Genomic DNA, 22144 nt, shown 5'->3' with positions numbered 1-22144 from the left:
ATTTTTAGTCTTAATCAGAAATAAACTAGTTCTAGGTAATTTCTGCAAAAATAGTAATGAAAGATGGTATTGTACCACCAGAAGAATGCATCTTAATTAGAAGCATAAAATGAGGCGCATTATATATGTAACTGCATCAGCATTCGTCAATAGAGTCAATATATAAAAAAAATAAATGCACAGAGTTATAAGTTGTTGAAAAAGTGACAAATGATAGTAATACACAAACCTTTTGATTTAGGATGTTGCATAAGACAACAGCCATGACTTGAATTATGTCCGTTCACCAACGTTGGCCACTTCGTCGTGCAATATAAGACATCACGGGGGAGGTCTGTGTCGGCACATTGCGTTTGAGTCTCCGATAGCTCGTGTTTATAAATATACCATTGTGTATATACAGTCTGGCGTGTTGTTTTGAAACGGTTGAGTGAACACGGAGCTAAACAGGTTCTGCTTCAATAGTCTATCTGGGTTACTTCCCTTGATATCCAGACTGATTCGGAATATCCTCGGGTATGATCGCTGTTATTTTCGTATATAGGACTCTCGTCGTGACGTCAAACCACCAACCAATCAGAATCGATAAGGTGCGAGATTTAAAGTTGAATATGGAGGCAATCAGCATGATGGATGGAAGCTAAGATGGAAAATACAGGCGTACATTCGATGAATTTTATTCCATTTGTTTCAGCGATTTTAAAATGAAGCATTTGACATATATAGATAACACGGACAATCTTCGTGCCCTTGTAAGACAAGATCTAAGGGAATTGGGCATCAAAGTACCTAAAGGGAAGAAGTCAAAAAAATTCAACACCAAAACACAGGTCAGTTGCAGGTTTGAAATTAGTTTGATCGCTATGTTACGAAATTATGCATTTGCAACGTGTTGTGCTATTTCATTTAATATAGGATTGCATACTTTTCTGCTGATTGAAATAATCGAATCCCAACTCGAGTTGATGTCGATGGTCCCGGAATGTACACCGACCGGACATGATGTGCCTTTGTTTATATTTGATTAGGGCACATGTGCCTCTGTAATTAGGGCCTAAGGTTGACTACGCAATATTATTATATGCGGTTATATCGGCAATCATATATACTTCTTGGTGGTAAAAAAATGCCATGAAGCTGTTACCAATTACTTAATAAGTGTATAAACTGTCACCCAGTTGTACTTGTAAACCTTAGCTGCATGTTATGCCTATATTTGGATGAGGTACACGAGACACCGGTTAATGTGGTATAGCATTATAAATCAACTTTATAATGTATATCGTCATGATTATGATAATGGTCTGTGTTTAAATCAGATTTATTTTGTTTTATATTCAAATAAAATATCTTGCTTCAAAGAAACTTTTGCTTCGGAAAAAAAATTTGGAAGAGATATCGGAATAGCTATCAAATATATGGGAGCTGGTGAAGAGAGCAATTTGTTTATCACACAAAAATAGTCATTCATGCAGGATGAGTACTAGTAGTGTGAAGTGAAATTAAAATGAAAGCATCAATTTTAGCAGTCCATGATCTCCCCAGAATTATAACTGATCCAATTCTATACTGAGTACACTTACTAATTATAATATTCTCATATTTTCAGGACAAACAAGATGACAAAATATTTGGAAACTACTTATCACATGTGTCGTGTGTCCATGAAGAAGACTGTGGCTATATACCAAGGTAATTTACTGGAGATTTGTTGTGGTATAATATAAGTAGCTGTGAGTTGCTACAGTATTAATACATTAGTACCACAATGTAATAGCTAAATATTATCTAGTATAGTGCTAAAAATAAACCCCAAGCTATAATGATAATATTCATTTTGTAACTGATGATATTGATGCATACATAAATTATTTACTTGTAAGTAAAGAGATACCATTGATTACAATTACATATCGTTTAAGGTTTCTGGTGGATGCCGCAGTTCTTATCAGAAAAAATATCGAGCAGGAAGGCTTGTTCCGGAAGTCTGGTGCTGTCAGTCGACAGAAGGAATTACAGGTAGTGTGATTACAGAACCATTCAAGATACAGTGAGGAGGATATATTCATGTATTTTTTGTAGGATTTTCATTTTTGAACGAGTGATCCCTGGGCTCAGTGTGAGTTCCAGACAAAATCAGTGAGTCCCACAAAATGTGTAGCAGCTTGTCCATTGCAAAATTGCATATAATTTTCTTGTTTTTGAAAAAACTGTAAGATTAATGTTCTTTTGTTAGAATCTAGAGTAGAATTGCTGTTTATACCAAACACAGTGAAACTTCTCTAAACCGATTATGCACAGTGCATGAATATTTGGCCAGTTTACAGAGAGTTTGGTTTGGAAAAATGATCCACTATGTTTCTGGGGCACAATACAGGGTCTTTATTTCACTGCAAGCTAAAACAGTTTTACAAGTGAATATAAGAACAATAGGTTTAAACAAAAAGCAGTTCCTACCGCCCTTATTTAGTAAATTAATCCACTGCAATAGAAAACTGTTCGGGGCCTGATGCAAATTAGATGCAAAACTCCAGCTTTCTAGCTGTCCTTGTTTTCTTATGGTTAACAGACCGTAGCACTTCGATGATGCGTGGTGATTTGGTTTTATCATAATTAGTACACAATTAAATCATAATGTCCCTCTTGTTGTAGATGTTGTGTACCAATTTACCTTCTTCACACATATGCCCCAAGACAAAGCTAATAGTAACACAGTGTATGAAATTATATATGAAAATTCCTTAGACAATATGTCTACAGAAAATTGAAATCCCATAGCCCAAGTCATTTTTCCATAGACCAATTTTTTAAAACATTGTTGAAAGTAGCATAACTGTCACGCAAATGCTTGCATCATCCAGTAATAACACGCTGTTATGGGTAAAATAAACTCTATTATAAGCTCTGATTTCATATGATCATTTGTCAGAAAATAATGGAATGTTGTTTTCATGAATTGTAATGTATGTCAGGGCTCAAACTTTTCATAGCCAATGGCCATTGGGGCCAACACTTTGAAACTTTACATGGACCGACCAGGTTTTCTATAGCCTCGGACCATCGGACCACATGCCGTGCACCTTTACTTTCGAACACTGGTAACAATTACCACAGATGTTGATTTCCTTGTCGGTTAGTCTGGCACCTGTCGTGTTCGCCCAGATAAGGCTGGTTTACAGAAGTCATTTTGGGTATATTTTAACCATACTGGACACAAAATTCTGGTTTTAGGAAGTTGCAATGTATGATGTTTCACTTAATAACAAAAATACTCAACCTGCTGAAAATGATGTTGTATTCTACTGGATATAATTCTTACTTTTAAGTAAAATTACATATTTTTCTAAGTATTTGGTTTTTAAATGTATACATGTATGTTTTGATTTTGATCACAATGGATTGGATGGCACAATTTTCAAATGTATGAGATGATAAAAGTAAAGAAATATTGATTTGTGTATACAGTAGTGGAAAAGAAGTCTTGTTTCAAATAACCGATTTAGGAATAACCATTGCTAAAAAGACATTTAACCAATTTCCAATATGTTATTTTTCAGCATCAGATTGAACAAGGAAAAGGTCTATCAGAAGCCAATGTGTTCGACGTGACAAGCTTAATCAAGCAGTTTTTCCGTATGCTGCCTGAACCTCTCTTCACCAGTACCTATCATGACACGTTCATCAAATGTTTCCAGCTCGGAGACACAGAAGCTTCTCACCAGGCCGTTCTCCTGCTTTGTCTGCTACTTCCTGGAGAACACCTCTGTACACTAAGGTCCGAGTTCCCATCAATATTAACACTGTTTGGGGTTGCATACAACTTAGCCAATGATACCAGATCTAGACCCATTGTTGTTTTGCCTGTAATCAAGTAGAAAAGAGACATGGGATTTGGACTATAAAATTGAGTATTTAGCTCTGTTTCTAAACACATTCTAAACACAGCCTACGGTTTCAAACTTTCATCAATTTTGATTTTTTGCTGTGTTTTTAGGTTAAAAGGAGATTTTGAGAAAATAATATCAATCTTTGTTCAATCGATTTAAAAACTAGTTTATAGCCAAATTTAAACGAATTCTATGAAATATCAGATGTATAGTCATCTCATATTTCAGAAAGTGTGATCTTTGGGGTAAAATTTACATATTTTGAGAATTTGTGAAATTCGACATTTGTGCATATTGCATTTTTAAACTAGACACAAATGGCCAACAAACGGCTTTTTTAATTTTTACAGGTTGAATTTTGTTGCTGCTTTTTTATAGGGACTTAAACAAATTACCAACCCACGATCCTCATATATATGTATCATAGTGTCAAGTGTAGTAAATAATAGTAGTCCTAAGTTGTGCATATTGAATTTTGCAATAAATTATTGTCGGTATAAAAATGTGATAAAGCTTACTTATTTCCATGATTAATTAAAATGTGATTGATGAAAATAACATAGTTCAGCCGCTGCAGGTAGGTATCAGTTCTTCAGTTCTTTTACTTGACACAGCAGTGTTCTATCAATTAGTGACACAAGTCTTGCCCAATTTTCCCAGTTTACTGAGCCTGGACAAGACATACTTGGGTCTAATGTGCACTAACGGCAAAATATGAAGGGTACCGGTCAGCTTCACAAATACTCACGCAAAAGTTGTGTACCAAATTGAATTTTGCTTGACAGGCAGCCATGTTGGATTTTAACTGTTGAAGTTTGTTATCACTATTTCTCAGAAAGATTTTTCATTTAAAGGTTTTTCTTGCTATAGAATTATTCAGAAAAAGACCCGTCTTACATAGAATCAACAAATATCATCAATGATTGGTGCCAAGATCTCTCTGGGATCTCTTTCCACATGCATTTGTAGTTTATATTGAATGATAAGAATTGTAACGAAAAATTTTACTTTCTTTATTCAATATAAAACTGCAAATGCCAGTGGATACACCAATAAAGGTCTAGGAGTAGCGTTATGGCATGATTATGTTGAAATATTTTGTAATTCTTTAAGATTATGACAGAATTTTTGCATCAAACTTTTTTTGTTAATTTGGGTGAGCTCTGGGACGGATTCTAATTCCATCAGTATATTCCTTTTTGCGATTTAGTTCAGTAATGTAGGTATTCATTTCATGTTTATGTTTTCAAGCCCAATACAGTCATTAAAATTCACTTTGAAACATATATTATTTTTATGAGTTTGTGTATACTCTATTTCTATGAATATTGATTTGTATCTTACCATCTATGAATATTGATTTGTATCTTAACATTGATTTTAGGTTCATGATGAAGCTTCTGTCCGACATTGCCAGCCATTCTGACAAGAACAAGATGGACCCCACAAACCTGGCTGTCGTCCTAGCACCCAATATGATGCACATAAACAACAAAAGTGAGAAAATGAACTCGTCAGAGGAGAAGCTACTACAGGTTAGACTTGTAAATTTTATGTATAACATTCATACACTTGTAAGGTTTTTATGCCCCACATTTGTTTAGCCAAGAACATAGGATATGATGTCATGGTCATCATTCCTTCGTAATTTCCTTTCTACTTATTTTCTAACAGAACTGTAATTTGGTTTTGTTGTATAATGATAATATGCAGGTCAAGTTCTTACTTGGTTATAGTCAGTTCATTTATTCAGTAATAGGTGGCGATGGAAAGTAATAAATAAGAAAGTATGGTAAGATTATTGTGTCGTCTGTGAAGGAATCACTTTGTTGTTGACTGTTATCACTATTTCTTGAGAAGTACTGGAGAGATAATTCTCAAACTTCAAATGTAGGTTCTTCTTGGGACCTAGAAGTTCTCATTTAATTTTCAGTCTGATTGAGGGGGAGTTGGCCGACAGAAAGCCATCTTGGATTTTGACTGTTGAAACTTGTTACTTATATACAGCTCTACTTCTTAGATCTTTTTTAGACTTCATATGTAGGCTCCCCATGTTATCAAATGATTACAAGAGGAAAGGGGAAAGTAGAGAAAATATCAATGTTTAATAGATCTGTTAAAGATCATTCAATGGTGAACAACAAGATCACTCTGGGATTATTGATACTCCAATATTGAATTTGTATGAACTTTTCAAATTTCATTTTTTCACTCTCTGATCTTTGACCCTTTCAATATTTTAAACACAATTGCACACTTTAATGAAAGTCATATGACTGTTCAGACACTTGGACTTCTTGTATAGGTTTACAGATTACATTGTGTTTGTACAGGTGCAGACATCAGTTGTGGAGTTGTTGATTCGGAATGCGGAGAGCGTGGGTATGATCTCGGACAGCCTCCACGAGAGAGCATTGTTGATGACCGAGGTTTTTGGCACAGATGATGAACTTGATGTCACAGAAGAAACGCTTGAGGAATCACGGGACTGTCGGAAGAAGGAAAAGAAAAGGAAACGTTCAGGATCATTTCAGGGTATTTCTATTCTCCTATATTTCATCTCTATGATGGGGTCCCTCTATATACAGTTGAATGGACCTTTAGAAAAATAAGTGTGGAGTCCCTTTTAACTCACCAAGTCCGAAGGGCTGGTGATGGGCTTATGCCATGGTGCGTCGTCTGTCAGTCTGTTGTCCAACAACTTTCCTATAAATTGTGACCTTAAATTGAGATTATCATTAGGTGTCAGAGAATTTTGGCATCTTTTCGTCAAAATCTGGAGGTTTTATTTTTGTGTTCCTAAATTTGGCCATCAACCTTATATCACATGTTGGCATATTCCCATGTTCATATACCGATTTCTGTCGTCTTAGCCCAAGATAAAATGTATTTTCTCCTCAGCACCAATTAAGTTTTATCAACGTTGTATGGTGATTGCTTTTGAAGTAATATCAGTTCAAAGGTCGCAAGAGCACTGGTTGAATTTGGACAAAAACCAATTGAAACTGTTTGGACTTAAAAAAGCTACAGTATGAGCAGTGCTCATGTTTACACAAACAACGTTCATAATGAAAGTTTACAAACTGTATAAACATTATTAAGAGAAATTGAGGAACCATACCTTTATTGAAGAAAGACATGAAGAAAGGTGTCAAATTGAATTGTTGAAACCTTTAAACAACTTCTTCTCATTAACCAATAGTCCCAGAGTTATGATATATGGCTGATATTATTATCATTGAATTTGATTAAATATTCACACATCAAGATGTTTGGCTGGTAGATTTCTTGGATGATGCCCAAAAAAGTTTTCACAAAGAAGTAACCTTGAACGATATTCAAGGTCACATGGGTGAAATTTCTCAAATCATTCAAAGGACTCCTTCTGACTTACCAAGCTTACTTAGTATCCAAGTTCTTTTGATAAACTGATCGTGAAAGGCAGAGAATCATCAGAAGTAAAAACTAAGTGTGCTTGTTTAGGATATAGTATTGTTTTCATTATATATAATATATATATATACATATGTGTGTTTATCGGTAAATGTAACTGTTTTGGCTAAAGCAATCTGACTGAAATAATTGACTGGTGGTGTAAGATAAAGGGCTGTGTGAATAATAATCATAACATTTAAAATGATGATGTGTACTTTGTGTGGTTTTATTGTGTAACAGTTGTTCATACACACATTGATATATATTAACCAGGTCTTGTGAGTACCATTGCACAGAGTATCACCAAGTGGAGGAAGAGTACGGACGGAAAGGCAGGCAATATGAGTCAGGCCAGTAATATGAGCCAAACCAGTGCATACAGCAACCTAAGTCACGCCAGCATGGCCCACAACCAGAGTTCTGTGGTGCAGGCCGCACCCTGTCTACCCACAGACGCCGAGTGTATGGCCACGCCTGTCGTCATGAGGAAGCGCAAAGCCTCAGGAGAAATGCTGCCGTTCTCAGCTCACAAAAAGTACTTTAATCCTCATTACAATTTTCAATAAAACTTATGCTGTTCATAGTATTGTGATTACCAGTCACATGATAAATGGGAGTGATGTACTAGATCTGCTTTTAACCCTTTCAACCCTAAGAAACTTTAGTGGACTCTGCCATTCATTCATCAATTGAAGTCCAATATGGTCAGCAGGGGTGAAAGGGTTAAGAAAACACACAGACTAGAACAGAAGTAAATACAAGGTCAGAGTTCATGCATGTTATTTTCAATGTTATAATTACACATTATTTTCCTGTTTTCCAACTTCTATTTGCTGACTCTGTTTACTCTATATTTTCTAGGTGTTCATATTAAGGGAAATTTTGGTTCTGAAAGGTACCCCTGGCTCTTGACCATTTAAATTCAAATATTGTCATTAACATGCCAGGGTATTATAGAGCAGTATAAAGGATCTAAGATTTGACTAAAAGTGTTGTTTTACATTACAGGAAGGCTATCCTGCAGAACCTGCCAAACCAGGCTACACTGGCCAACACTCCATTTACACCAGCCTCGGGGGTCAAGAGAATGGACATCAGTGGTGCGTTTAAAAACTGCCTCAACATGTATCATTTCCTTTCAATCCGTTTTAGAACTACATTAATTATACTGAGGTCAGACAGCTATTGTAATGTATATTCAGTTTGTATGCTGTATATAATATATGTAACACCAAAAATCATGATTTGTAGGTTTTCCAATGTAAATGTCTGTTATCATGTTCTGTGTGGTATGGAAAATTCTTTATCATTAATTTTAAGAAGAATTTCATGACATGCAAGTCCTAGTCAACAGCTTCAATGCAAACATAAATGCTGATTTCAGTTTAATTTAATGTAATTTTATCAAGTTAAATGTTTATGTGTGTTCAAAATGAAATTTGTATATCGCAAATAAATAAGTTTACAATATAAAGCAATAACGTTTACATTGAACCATTTCCTTGGAAACTTGTACTTTTTCATTATTTTTAATGGGGGGGATTCCCTTATGTAAGTATTGTTTAAAGGATTCTCCTCTAACATGTGTATATTGTGAACATTCATGAGATGATGATTGTTACAAGATGTTCACTGTAATCACATGTGATGGAGTCCTTTATAATCCTGTTTACCTATGTTCTTAGGTAAATGTTAAAGATGAAATGTGACATTAACAACACAATAAAACTGACCTTGTGTTGACATTGGATATGTCTTATTTGATAATTATCAAGGAACTTGTGATGGGTTCATTGGCACTTATCAAATGCAGTTGCTAAAAATAAAGTATCTTCAATTAATGATTAAAAGAGAAACCCTAAGGGTCCCAAAAAACTATTAATTTCAAGAGGAGCTCTTGGAGTTTTAAAGATGATTTAAAAATACATTTTGATTCCAGAAATTCGGCCATAGCATCTGAATTCATTAATTTATTTGCTTGTGTGACTGTCAAATTTGTTGAGGATATGACAGTTTGTTTCACTCAACATTTTTTGCAGATGAAAATTTCTGATTTGATATTTCAATAAGCAGTTATTCATTATCTGACCAATAAGGGACGATGTTGAATTATTGTATGGGCTGTGAATGTTTGATAGCTATGTGTTTGATGTTGTAGAGATGAGGAGAACAGGTACTCTCAACACACCCAACATCGCGTTCAGCAGTAAGGAACAGCTGGCCTTCAGTGCTACACCCTGTCAGGCGGGCAAGAACACGAGGAAACGCCTCAATCTCTTCAGCCCCAACAACACGCGCAAAGGCAAAAAGTATGTACAGCATCTACAAGTATATAGCTGGGAATGGCGTGTGTATACCTGGTGATGGCATGTATCGGGAATGGGATCTGTGGTGTAGGTCATGCAGGGAAGAAAACGGTGTTGGTTCACACGACTTTTCATTTACCTCCATTTGTTAAATAGGGGTATATAGTAATCACTTTGAGTGTGAAAAGATTTTATACAATGACAAGACATAAACCCCTGGACAGATTTAGTTTATATTCACACAATCACATTATATCAACAGTTCTACACCTAATGAAATCTCATTGGTCATTAATTAAGGTTAAAGGTCAAAGGCCCCACAAATAACAATATGTCTCATGAACTCCTGGACAGTTTTATTTTTATGTCCCCAACCTTGAAATGGGGGGCATATAGTGTTACCCGTGTCCGTCCCGTCCCATCCCACCCCAATGCAATGTAACTAGCTAATCTCATGCAGGAACTTCTGAGGTTTCAGGGTGTCAAGTGGCAGCAGGGGCATTTATGTCTTACAGACATTTTCAGTGAAGGGATGGGGATGTATATCTAAGTTCATGTTCTTTTTTGGAACACCAGGCCAGTTAGCAATAACTTTTGTTATGTTTGATATTCAATATATTAATCATTTAAATACCAAAGAAGCCAGCATTAAGATTGCATTGATATGTATAATGGCACTCAATGATTTATATGGAAATCAGGACCAGTCATTCAGTCGGGAAGGAACTACTGAAATATATTGCATGAGCCAGTCTTGCCTACAAAATGACCGCTGATATATAATCTACTATTGTTTCCTTGTGAAATCTTTAGAATTAGCATGCTGGCTAATTGGTCTTTGCTTGTTAAACTCTCCTATTTTCTTTCTTTTGATTTCAATTTCATTGGTTTAAAAAACTCATTTAGAATTTAGGTGTAATACTGCTAATTAGAAATATTAAAGTTGAAAGCCAATTGTCAAAAGGATACAGTATTTAGTCATGTTGATCAAACTTGGAATTTTTTTTCTTGGGGCTAGCCTAGAATGAACTCTATGTGGGAGCAGTCGATACTTTTTTACTAGGCATAAATAAAAACTTTGGCTCCTGTCCAACTCCAACACGTGAACTTTTCTGGATCAGCTCTTAAAGGCATTGTAGTTTAGTCATGGTATTCAAAAAGCAAATTTGTAAGTAAACAAATAAACAAATCTGTAAAATTACCACATAAAGGAAAGGATTTGAACAGTAAATAAATACATTACTGTGGATGAATGTTGGGATTATTAAAGTACTGAGGTGAAGGCGGCCATAGAATACAGAACTAACCAATGTAATCAGGAGGGACTCGGATGCATGATAATGGACCTACTAATGTATGCTGTAAGGATAAAATGGATTGGAATTTCATAAGACCCGAATAAACACACACACAGGTGTAAGATTTTAATTACCTCACACTTTTTCAAGAGGAGATGAAAAAAAAAAGTTATGACATTAGAATCATCTATAAAAACATCTGACACATGTATACAACATGTGATTTAATGTCACATCTTGTTCAGATTAAAGAGGATATATTATTAGTCCTTCACTGGTGATCGGAGGGTCGATAGTTTTCTGTTGTGTCCGTCCTTCCTTTCTTGTATTATCTTGTCCGGACTCTATCTCACTGGAATTCATACTTGGGTCATGGTTTCACCTAGATGAGGTGATGTGTCATGTAGCAAAAGTAGGTCACTCTGACCTATATTTTGACCTTTGACCTTCATCAAAGAAAAAAATTGTCCTGGATTTATCTCCTATACTACTTGTCACTGGAACTTTATACTTGGGTCATGGGTTCACCTAGGTAAGGCAGTGTGTCATGTACCAAACGTACAGTCAATCTGACCTTCATTTTGACCTTTGACCTACATCAAAGAAAGAGTTCGGGCCCGATCTGCTGCTCTTCTTATCACTTGGATTGAACTTCTGATTATATTGCTTACTAAGATTATTAATAATCCTGAACTCATTTACATTAAAACCACCAATCACAATTCAAGTTCAGTGGGTCTGTCAAAAAAATTGGTGTGTAGGATTAGTTGCAACACAAATTCATTATCTGTGTATTCTTTGCATATAATTCCACATCTAGTGGGGATCTGTAATTTACGGAATTGTCTTGTTTGTAATTAATGTAATACAACAAAAGACGACACTTTACTGTACCTGGCTAAGTTTTACTACTACTTACTAGCACAATCTTCTGAAATAAGTTCAAATTTTGGGAATCTTGTTCGTCACTAGTGACACGGTTACACCGATAATGTGTTCCTTTGCTAACCAGATCATCTGAAATTGTCACTTCCAACTGACACTCACTTGATTATCAGATTATGGTAAAGGATGTTTTTTTTTACATCTATAGAAGAGATGTGGTATTAGTTTTCTATTTAGAATCCATACAGCATGCACAGGTGGTTTTCTTGTAAAGACGTCAATTTCAGTAAAATATGCCATACTCATTCCTCATTTCAAGGCTTTCAACTAATCACTTGTATAATCAGAGACTTGTATGACCATTGTTTTTGTTTGATGCTCCGTTTTCAGACTCCCCTCGGGTTCCAATATATCCATATCTGCTGCCAACAAAAAGGGCAAGTGTAAGGGTCTGTTCCGCAGGCTCTCCGGAGGAAAAGGGGACAAGGTACTTAACACTCTTTTGGTTTGTACACACTACTTTAACATATATATATATTTACGTAATAATCCAAGCGTATATGTATAATATAATTGTATGTACTATATTATTATTTTGATGCTTGTTTTTAAATGTATGATGCATTTACCTGCCAGACAGTACAAGAAGCTTCGCCATCAGTCATTATGATTTGCATTAAGGCATGTAACTATTTTTCCACTTTAATATATATATTATATATATCAATATATTAATATATGTTATATATACAGTTTTAAAGAATCTGTCATGAAGCAATTTAGATACCAGTATAAAAATGCATGTCAAACTAGCTTTCTATAAATATATAGTAGCATGCTCTTAGATTTGATTTTGTATATGAATGCTGACATTATTATCAAATCAGAAATTAATGTTTTAAATCTAGCCATTCATCAAGTCGTGTATATGTATTTAGTATGCTGTACATAGTGATGTATATTCTGTTGATTATAACTCCGGACATTCAGCAGTTCTCCAGTTTATTTATATGGACAACCGCACTACCATACTTGCTACTGAGCATCTGTTGGTACAAAAGAATCTCATTAGATGTATGTGCAGCTTCACATGTATTCATACTTCAAAGTTTGAGTGAATACTTCAAACAGGGATAACAAGTAAAGATAAATAGAGGTTGCACAACGAGTGGTTATTTGATATGGAATTTATTTCACACGGGTAAGTTATTTTTTAAAAGTTACAAAAGACACAAGCTTTAGCAAGTGTCTTTTATAACTTTTCAAAAATAAATTATGAGTGTGAAATAAATTCAATATCCAAAAATCACGAGTCGTGTGACCTGTTTCTACCACAATAATATTAGCTTGAATCAAAGGGAAACGTGGCCAAGTCTTATTTCACGTATACAAATAAGGTGTACAGGTGCCGGTTGGGACCTGGTGATGTGACGTCATTCGATTATTGATGACGTCAATTACAATTGCAGCTCGGGTAAGAGTTTGAATTCTTGACCATTCAAGAGACCGGAAGGTCATAATATTCCACTCATGGAATATAACATATATATGTCCCACAGTCGGCACATTTATACAATGGCTTGAGAGTGGAATAGCACAGGGTATTGTGGTAGAATCACAGATATACAACTACTTGTAATGAAATAACACATAAGTAAAAAGTGTGGGCAAGTGATCCCTTTGTACCAACAGATTTGAAGATAAAATTCCTATCAAATTTCCACTTAAGGTAAGTCTTATTTATGTTTGGTACTGCAGGACCATATAAAACGTTTAAAGAAAGTGACATGAAAAAAAGATGGAAAAAACAGCGAAGAAGTTTCATAGCTCAATAGTTGTATGGAGTAATTTTCCTTCATAATATTAAGCATACATATAATAGTATAGAAAGCAATCCAATAATTGAATGTCTATGATCATTCAAGATGGTGACTATGGCAAACAGTACTTGAATACTTGGTACTGAACATGTACATGCATACTACAATGGTACTGGGGGTCTTTAAAGTTAGATGACCGTTCAGGCCCATGGGCCTCTTGTTTGCATAGACTGCATATAACCATGGATGTTCCCCTTGAAATTAAACTATGATTTTACCAATGGTTGGTTTGGCAGACTTTGTGCGATATACAGGTCACTGCAAGCTCACTGCCTAGCTTGACCTCTGCGATATACAGGTTACTGCCCAGCTTGACCACTGCGATATATAGGTTACTGCCAAGCTTGACCACTGTGCACACATGTCATGTGGTCCTGCAGTGCCAAGCAGATGTGAATGGCGGAATTTACAACAGCCTAACAGTCAGCTCCTACTGAAGTTGCTGTACTGTTACTTGAAAATCAAAAAACTTCCGAACTTATTATAGAAGTATACAATTCTGATTTAATTACAGCCTTACAGGCAGTCAGCTCCTGTAAAGCTGTGTACTCCAGTAAGTAACGTTTGTAATAATGTGTTTGTGTTTTTCAGCAGCTACCTGAGCGTCCCAGATCTACACAAGGCAGACAGGTCGGTCAAAGACTAGCCATTCCTCCTGGAAAAAAGCCAAGCAAACAAGACACCACAAGCCATACAAACAACACCAAACCTTCAGACACTACACATGGGCAGTCACCTATCAGGGCCATAGTGGATCAATCGGTCCTCTCTCCAACTCTACCCGAGCAGTCTGTCCTTTCTATGACTGAGGAGGACACCAACTCCCTTAACGAGGGTTTTATCGATGAAGATGGTGATATATCATCAATGAGTGCTAATATTTCCTGTGTGGATAATTCTGACTTGCTGCCACGATCCTGTCTGTCAGACTCTGCTGTCAATGATATGTCCCAACATGTATCCTTAGACGAACAAAGTTCCATTTCCTCTAAGTCAGCTCACCAACTTCAGCGACGTGGTACACTGAGGCGTGGTCGGCCTAATTCGCTAAAGGCTGGTTTACTTCAGGGCGAAAAAGACAATGTCATGAAGTTGAGGCGTAGTTTTGGCCTTGATAAGTCAGAGATAGGCGAACCAGTTCCACTGTACATACCCGATACATCAGGCTATGTTAACATGATTCAGCTTGGAGACAGCTCAGGAGGAAGTCAGTCAGATCCAGACAAGGAGGAAAACTCGATGGACATTTCAGAATTGATATCTGAGCAAAAGTCCTGTACTTCAATCTCCAGTGAAGGTACAGGTAATGATAATATTGATAAAATTCCTGTGTCTGATTCGAAATCTCCAGGAAGTGACAATTCATCTGCCGAGGACAGTCATACGAAGGGTTCAAAAATAAACTCCCGTGAGAGTATGGACAGTTTACTTAGTGGTCAAACAGATTCCTCCCCATTGTCACCAAAAAATGAAAAGAAAAATTTTCCAAGATCTATATCTACTGACAGTGGGAAGGGATCTATGTTAGAGGAAATGGGTGTTTTAGAAAATACAGATAATTTTAAAAATAGAACAAACATTGTGGTAGAAAATAACAAGAACGGTGAGAACAAGATGAATTGTTCAGAACCTGCGGTTAATTCAGCTTTAGTAAGTAAAGACGATATCAAAACCACAGATAAAAAGTTAAAACGGTTTGTCTCTACATTAGATATGAAAACAATGACGGCTAGTGTTAGCAGGTCCCATAGCCTCCATGTAAGTTCTGTGTCAAAGAAAAATCAAAACCACACCCCAAATCTACAGATTTCGTCAGAGACGCACAATCTATTGTTGAGGGCAGGGTACTTAGGAAACAAACAAAAGGATACGTCAAAAGAGGATATTCAGGTAATGGGCCCACCACAGAACATTATCAAACATGCTGAAGCAGCCATCCCAAAACATGAGAGCATCATGGAGCTGCAAACAAACATGACAGGAAAAGTGAAAACATGTGTCAAAAGTCTGGAGACCGATGTTGTCGATCGTCATGCATCGCCGTACAGATTTGCAAATTCTGTTTCTCGCAAAAGGGGATGCTCCCCTGTTAGGATACCAACGATCTTTACCAAAAATGAGAAAGAAGTTGCCATGGTAAAGGACATTGTGCACGTCAACCCCAAGTTAGGTAAAGGTCAAGCCCGACTACCAATTTCGACACATCTTTTGAAGCCCACCGAGTCGTCAACCCAGCAGCAGAGGCCAGCCTCGGGTGTTTCCAGTCAGCTGTCCCGTAAGCCTAGTATCTACTACACAAAGGATCAGGACAGGCCCCACATCAAAAGCTCTGTGAAAAATGTTCCTGATATTACTGAAGAGTCTATGGACATATCAGATGACACAGCGGTGAAGAATAAGGAAAACTCCAGCTCTGATAATGAAAGTGATCACACACCAAAATCTCAGGGTACTTCAAGGGATTCAAAAGATGACATTTGTACACCTCTCGGTGAAAAAACTGAACTGTCTAATTCATTTGATCTCGACGCAACACCAACAAATGCTACGTTATCAAAAGTGCCCGGTATCAAACTGCCAATTTTACCAGGTAACCTTAGTCAGCGGGTTTTCCTGAGAACATCTGGGGGACATACACCGCGACACATCAACAGGAACATGTCAAAGTCACCACGTTCTCCTGTTAAACCTGTAAAACGTCTCGGCTCCCCAGGGTCTCCCTGTCGTAATACACCGCGCAGACACACATCTCCAGGCCGACAGAACAGGGTGCGCCTTACATCAATCCCTCACCACCTACAGGGCGATATGGACAGTGTCTAAGGATATCTCATCTGTAGTACAGACAGAGTGGATCTGTTTGGCGCTTCCAGTTGTGCATAATAATAATTGCTTTGGTGCTGTGGGAGCTGATATAATGATTTTATTGATTTAATACAAGTTCTGATTTTCGAAGGTGGTTATGGAGTAGATACATACATAACTCCAAAGACTTTAAACTTATGTGGTTATGTATAATTTCTACTGCATGTACAATTCATAATTTTGTACTGGAATTTCATTGGTTCAATGCTCTTATCCCCAGTCAAGGAAACTCTATGTTGTGTGTCTCTTAATATTGAATTTTTAATTGTTGGTCTCTTTGAATCGCTATTTTATGGGAGTGTGTTTACGATAAGAATATAAGTTAGTTTTGTTATGATACAAAAATCATGATGAAACATTTGTGCTTTTTAGCTGGGAATGTTGATATAGACTGTTGTTTCAGTGTATGTCTTTCGCATTTAATTTCAACATTTTATGATTGTTTCTTTATGTATGTATTTCAGTTTTTTCCTTTATGGTTTATTTCTGTTTAGGTACTAAGTGGTAAGGTAGATTGTTTTGTCATGATTTGAAATGTATACAACTGAACAGTTCTATAGGCTGAGGGCTAGAAGGTTTTATATTGGGGCCCTGTGGAAATATGTAGGGCTGAACAGTTCTAGAGGCTCACAGCTAAGGTGCGGGGTAGTAGCTAATATATAGGTTTTATATCGAGGCCCAGTGAAAATGTATAGGGCTGAACAGTTCCAGAGGCTGAGGGCTAGTTGGTTTTATATCGCGAGCCCTGTGGAAATATATAGGGTTGAACAGTTCCAGAGGCTTGGGGCTTGTAGGTTTTATATCAGGAGCCCTGTGGAAATATATAGGGCTGAACAGTTCCAGAGGCTTGGGGCTTGTAGGTTTTATATCGAGGCCCTGTGAATATGTAAAGTACAGAGTAAAACTCGAGGGTGGACTGGAAGAAAATCATTATTCAAGCTATAGCTAGTGTTTGACATTGTTCATCTTTGATTATTACTTTTGGTTTGATATTATCGATGAACATACTATTTACAAGGCTTAGTTCTCATTTGGCAAATTCATACAAATGTAGCGTACGAACAGGGTTGAAGATACGATTCATGTTAAAACAAGGATCGTTTTATTTTAATTCCCACTTTTTCTCCTCTTAACCTATCCTCATTCCTATTTACTGTAAAAATGTAAATATCTATATATCATTTATATTCCGTCATACCCACATGTGTCTTATAAATCAACATTATTTGTTTTATGTACAATTTATAAAGATATATTTTACGTTTGTACCATTTCCTATATGAGACACGCACGACTAGAATGGATCTGAAATTTCAATTTAACAACAAGAACAGAATGTAACAACTTACTTTAAGGAATTGTATGTTATTCATCAAATCTCTTATTGCATGTCTCTTAGATTGGGTTTTCTCCCTTCATTCGCAGATATATCTCGCGTTTTACCTGTCGTTTTCATCACCCTACAACTCAAATTAAAAGGGCTTCTGTACAAAAACTGTTTGCATTCTTCAACAAATAGCAAAACGCCAGTTTCACTTAGTATATTACATTCATGTATATTATTATTGTGAAATCACAGGCACTTGTATCTGATAATTAACACTGACAGTTAGAATCCAATTTCTTTGATATACAATGTATACCATGTGGTCATGTTGAGGATATCTATTGCATCATAATTCTGGGTGTTAAGTACCAGATACAAGTACCTGTGCATTAATGCAATACATTTAACGACTTGGTGACCGGTTGATGTACAAGAATAAGTGGAATTATATATTTTTGGGGAAATGGCACCATTGATAAATCATTTGTAGAAAAAGGTTTTAAAACTGTTTTGCTAATTTGCAAATAAATAAATTATATATACATATTGAACATATATGATATAAATTGTACCATACATAATTACGCAGACAGAATTCTGAAGAATGTTCTAGTGTAGTATCCATATAGCTAATCATAGTACTGTTGTAAATTTGCATTGAATTTCGAGCATAATATCAAAATTTTGTTTGAACAGTACACACTAAAGTGCCTGACCAATCAATGAAATAGACTGAAGAAGATATGAATAGGATTTGTGATACTTTTTCCAATGTTCATGTATTAATGATAAAAACAATAACAATTTTCCTCCCAGAATTTGCTGGTGTAGAATACATCACCATCAAGAATGTTTGTGTGGACGTCATATTCTTGTGATATAATAGAATGAGTATTGATGACACACGGTTCTCATATTCCTTCTGAGAAGGATTTTTGATAAACATAAAAGGGGTGACTTTCAAGTGAAGGAAATGTCTAGTCATCTTGCCATTCTTGTTAAGTTTTTCATTTTGACCATAGAAAGTTTCTTTCTTCTTTCATGTTGAAACTGCTTGGATTAATTATTTGAATGTTGGTGTTATGAAGAGTGGTATATGTGATTTGCTTTACTGACGTTGTGGTAGGGTTTAATGGTACATATTAAGGTGCTAAAGGTCATACCAGTCAGCCGTATTCTCTTTGTCTAATGTTTAAAACATAGGTTTTAATCCTCATGGTTACCTGAACCAGAAAAGTTTCTTTTTTCTACATTGTATTCCTGATTACCACCAATGGTGGAACAGTTTTTGTCTCGCCTGCGACAGCAAGACTAGTGTTGCTTTTCAGCCGGCAGCAGTGTCAACATTTCACTTTAAAGTTTTGTGTTTAGCTCAGTTTCTCAAAAAGTATCAATATTATTTCAACCAAACCTAGAATATAGTTGCATTGTAGCATGGACATCGGAACACACCTGCAGATTACTTGAGTTCAAATTTTTTGCTGTAGTTTTGGTTTAAAATTCTTTGATTTTGAGAAATTGATATAAAATCTTCTCCAATTGATGTACAAATTTGCTTTAAGCCCATTTAAAGAGGAATGAAATTGATAATAAATCAGATTATTTTCTTCTCGCTTTTCAGAAAAAAGACAGGTGGTTTTTGAGAATTATTGATTTTACGAAACTTGATACTTGTTTTGTATTGCATCAATATTTACACAAGTCAATAATGTCTGTTTTTTTTTTTTTTAAATTCAAGTGAAATTTTGGAGTTTGCATAAAACTCATTATACTGAAAAAACAGGACATCGAGAAATATGATTGCATGGAATTCTTATGTAGGTGATGTGAACTTTTATTTGATGACCGCTTGCTGCGCCACAATTGCAAGTGATCCCCATATATGTGAAAATTGTTAGTTTGTGATCAATTACTCTTACTTTATAATTCTTGTCGTTACTCGCCTACGACCACACGCCTTAAGAGTATAGTTTTATTGTAATGGGCTGTACATCATACATTTTTTAATCACTTTATAAACTTCTCATAATCAAGATTTTCAGATAAATTTTGCATCGTATTCTGAGATATTTCCATCATTGTATTCCATCAGTGAAATTGTGATCTCCTACAAAAAATGCTGTCTCATCATTTTTACGTCTGTGTGAGATATAGGATGGAACCAGATTACTGTACTCTCTCATTCTACCTCACATGTCTCTTCCTGTCATCCTTGATATTACACAACATCTTTACTAGATCTGGAAAAGTATTTATCATACAAACTTTAGTTCTCAGGCCGAGGTTTCGATTGTGTCAAATGGCTATTAAACGTTCGGTAGCAATAGAGTACAGAATAATATAGAAGTTTTAAAATCTAATCTATAACAAGTACATATTTTGAGTTATGTTACTTCCTGAAACTTCTTATATGTTTGTCAGCTTGTAGATTATTCTTTGTTCTTCATATGTATCCTTTGTTATCAGCAAAAGTTTAAAAATTTGTATGAAAACACATGTTGTGTACAGGTATTTAGCTGCGATGTACCAATTGTGTATGTACCTGCGATGTGTGTACAGTACTGCCCATTTTTACTGTTAAAACATTTAATACCTTATACCGTCAAATATATCATTTTTATTGGATCACATGTATTTTTCATTTCTCACTTTTCGATCCTTCATCCATACTTAACCTCCGTATAGGTATGTGTAATACTTACACAACTGATAAGAAGATTCACAAGTGAACAAGAAACTACAGAAAACTGTTCTTTAGTCTATATTAGGTGGAATGTTTCACCTAGTTCATATAGGACAACACTGTTTATTATCAACTATGTGGTACCAACTATTAGAAAAAATCATTTTTCCGATATTGCATTTAATCGCATCTTTTTAGACTTAACAAATTTCAATGGAGGAAAATCATTTAGATATGTTACTTTCAGTATGAAATGCATTAGAAGGTGCATTTGAAAAGGGAGATAATCCTTTTTATGAAGATCTCTAGAAGCAGTGGTACTCCAAATGAGACCTCAATAAATTATTGAGTTATGTATTTATCTGGCTTTCCAGCTGGGCTGTGAATCACTGTAATAGAATTATTTTGTGTGTAATCATGGTATTTTAGTCAAGAATCATACATTGCTTTAGCTGCCATATGATAATGTATTAAAATAAATGCAAAAAAAAAAGAACCAAAATTTGTACTATGTTTTTTTTAGCCCACCATCGTCAGATGGTGGGCTATTCAAATCGCTGTGCATCCGTAGTCCGTCTGTCCCTCCGTCCGTCCATAAACAATTCTTGTTATCGCTATTTCTGAGAAAGTACGGAAGGGATCTTTCTCAATTTTCATATGTAGGCTACCCTTGGTATGTAGTTGTGCATATTGCATTTTGGGACCGATCGGAAAATAACATGGCCGACAGGCAGCCATCTTGGATTTTGACAATTGAAGATTGTTATCGCTATTTCTCAGAAAGAACTGAAAAGATCTTTCTGAAATTTAATATGTAGGTTCCCCTAGGTTGGTGGTTATGCATATTGCATTTTGGTACCAATTGGAAAACAACATGGCCGACAGGCAGCCATCTTGAATTTTGACAATCAAAGTTTGTTATCGCTTTTTTACAGAAGGTACTGAAGGGATCTTTCTCAAATTTCATATGTAGGTTCCCCTTGGTCCGTTGTATTGATTTTGGGACCAATCTGAAAACAACATGGTCGACAGACAGCCATTATCGCTAAATCTCAAATTTCTTATGTATTTTCCTCTTGTTTGAAAGTACTGGAGGGATGTTTCTCAATTTACACAGATTAGTAAGAGGAAGGGAAAAATAGAGAGAAGATCAATCTAACATGGAACCTATAAAGATCATTCAATGGTGGGCGCCAAGATCCCTCTGGGATCTCTTGTCTTTATGAAAGTTTAAATTGATCCAATCAACAGAACTTTGTGCCCTCAGAACATGCTGTTTACAGGGTAGGTGACTTTAGTGGATCAGAAGCATGTGAATTGTTGGCCATGAGAGATGTGCAGCACTAAATTGAACACAAAAAGACCCAAACTCAGAATTGAATTGGCACTAGGAACCAAGGGGAACCTATACATGAATTTTGAGGAATATCCCTCCACTACTTTTCAAGAAATAACAATAACAAACACCAATTCTCAAAATTCAAGATGGCCACCAGTCAGCCATTTTGTTTTTTCTAATAAAAAATCTAAATTGAATTGGCACAGACCAAGTGGAACCTAAATGTGAATTTGAGGAAT

The 22144-nt window shown here is 35.8% G+C and overlaps 2 protein-coding genes across 3 annotated transcripts in view; one reads left to right on the top strand and one right to left on the bottom strand.

The window, feature by feature from the left end:
• The window catches only part of LOC117322905 (ras guanyl-releasing protein 3-like), a 101654-nt gene extending 101250 nt beyond the window's left edge, over nucleotides 1–404 (bottom strand). Inside the window, exon 1 of the mRNA XM_033877852.1 lies at nucleotides 230–404. Coding sequence (XP_033733743.1) covers nucleotides 230–251 — 22 coding nt within the window. The 5' untranslated portion in view covers nucleotides 252–404. The remainder of the gene's footprint in view (nucleotides 1–229) is intronic.
• Nucleotides 405–601: 197 nt separating this feature from the next.
• LOC117322904 (rho GTPase-activating protein 11A-like) lies at nucleotides 602–21059 on the top strand. 2 transcript variants are annotated; one of them, XM_033877850.1, is made up of 11 exons: nucleotides 602–830; nucleotides 1610–1692; nucleotides 1923–2019; nucleotides 3558–3775; nucleotides 5272–5422; nucleotides 6221–6422; nucleotides 7596–7857; nucleotides 8331–8422; nucleotides 9481–9631; nucleotides 12202–12298; nucleotides 14286–21059. In XM_033877850.1, the coding sequence occupies exons 1-11, from the start codon at nucleotides 705–707 to the stop codon at nucleotides 16512–16514; spliced, it is 3708 nt and encodes a 1235-aa protein (XP_033733741.1). In that variant the 5' UTR covers nucleotides 602–704; the 3' UTR covers nucleotides 16515–21059. The 2 variants fall into 2 exon arrangements, with proteins under 2 accessions (XP_033733741.1, XP_033733740.1); XM_033877849.1 differs by having other exon boundaries at nucleotides 14283–21059.
• Nucleotides 21060–22144: the final 1085 nt, after the last annotated feature.

This window comes from Pecten maximus, chromosome 3, assembly GCF_902652985.1.
Source record: "Pecten maximus chromosome 3, xPecMax1.1, whole genome shotgun sequence".
NCBI lineage: Eukaryota > Metazoa > Mollusca > Bivalvia > Pectinida > Pectinidae > Pecten > Pecten maximus.
This window is presented reverse-complemented; position numbering and strand designations above follow the sequence as displayed.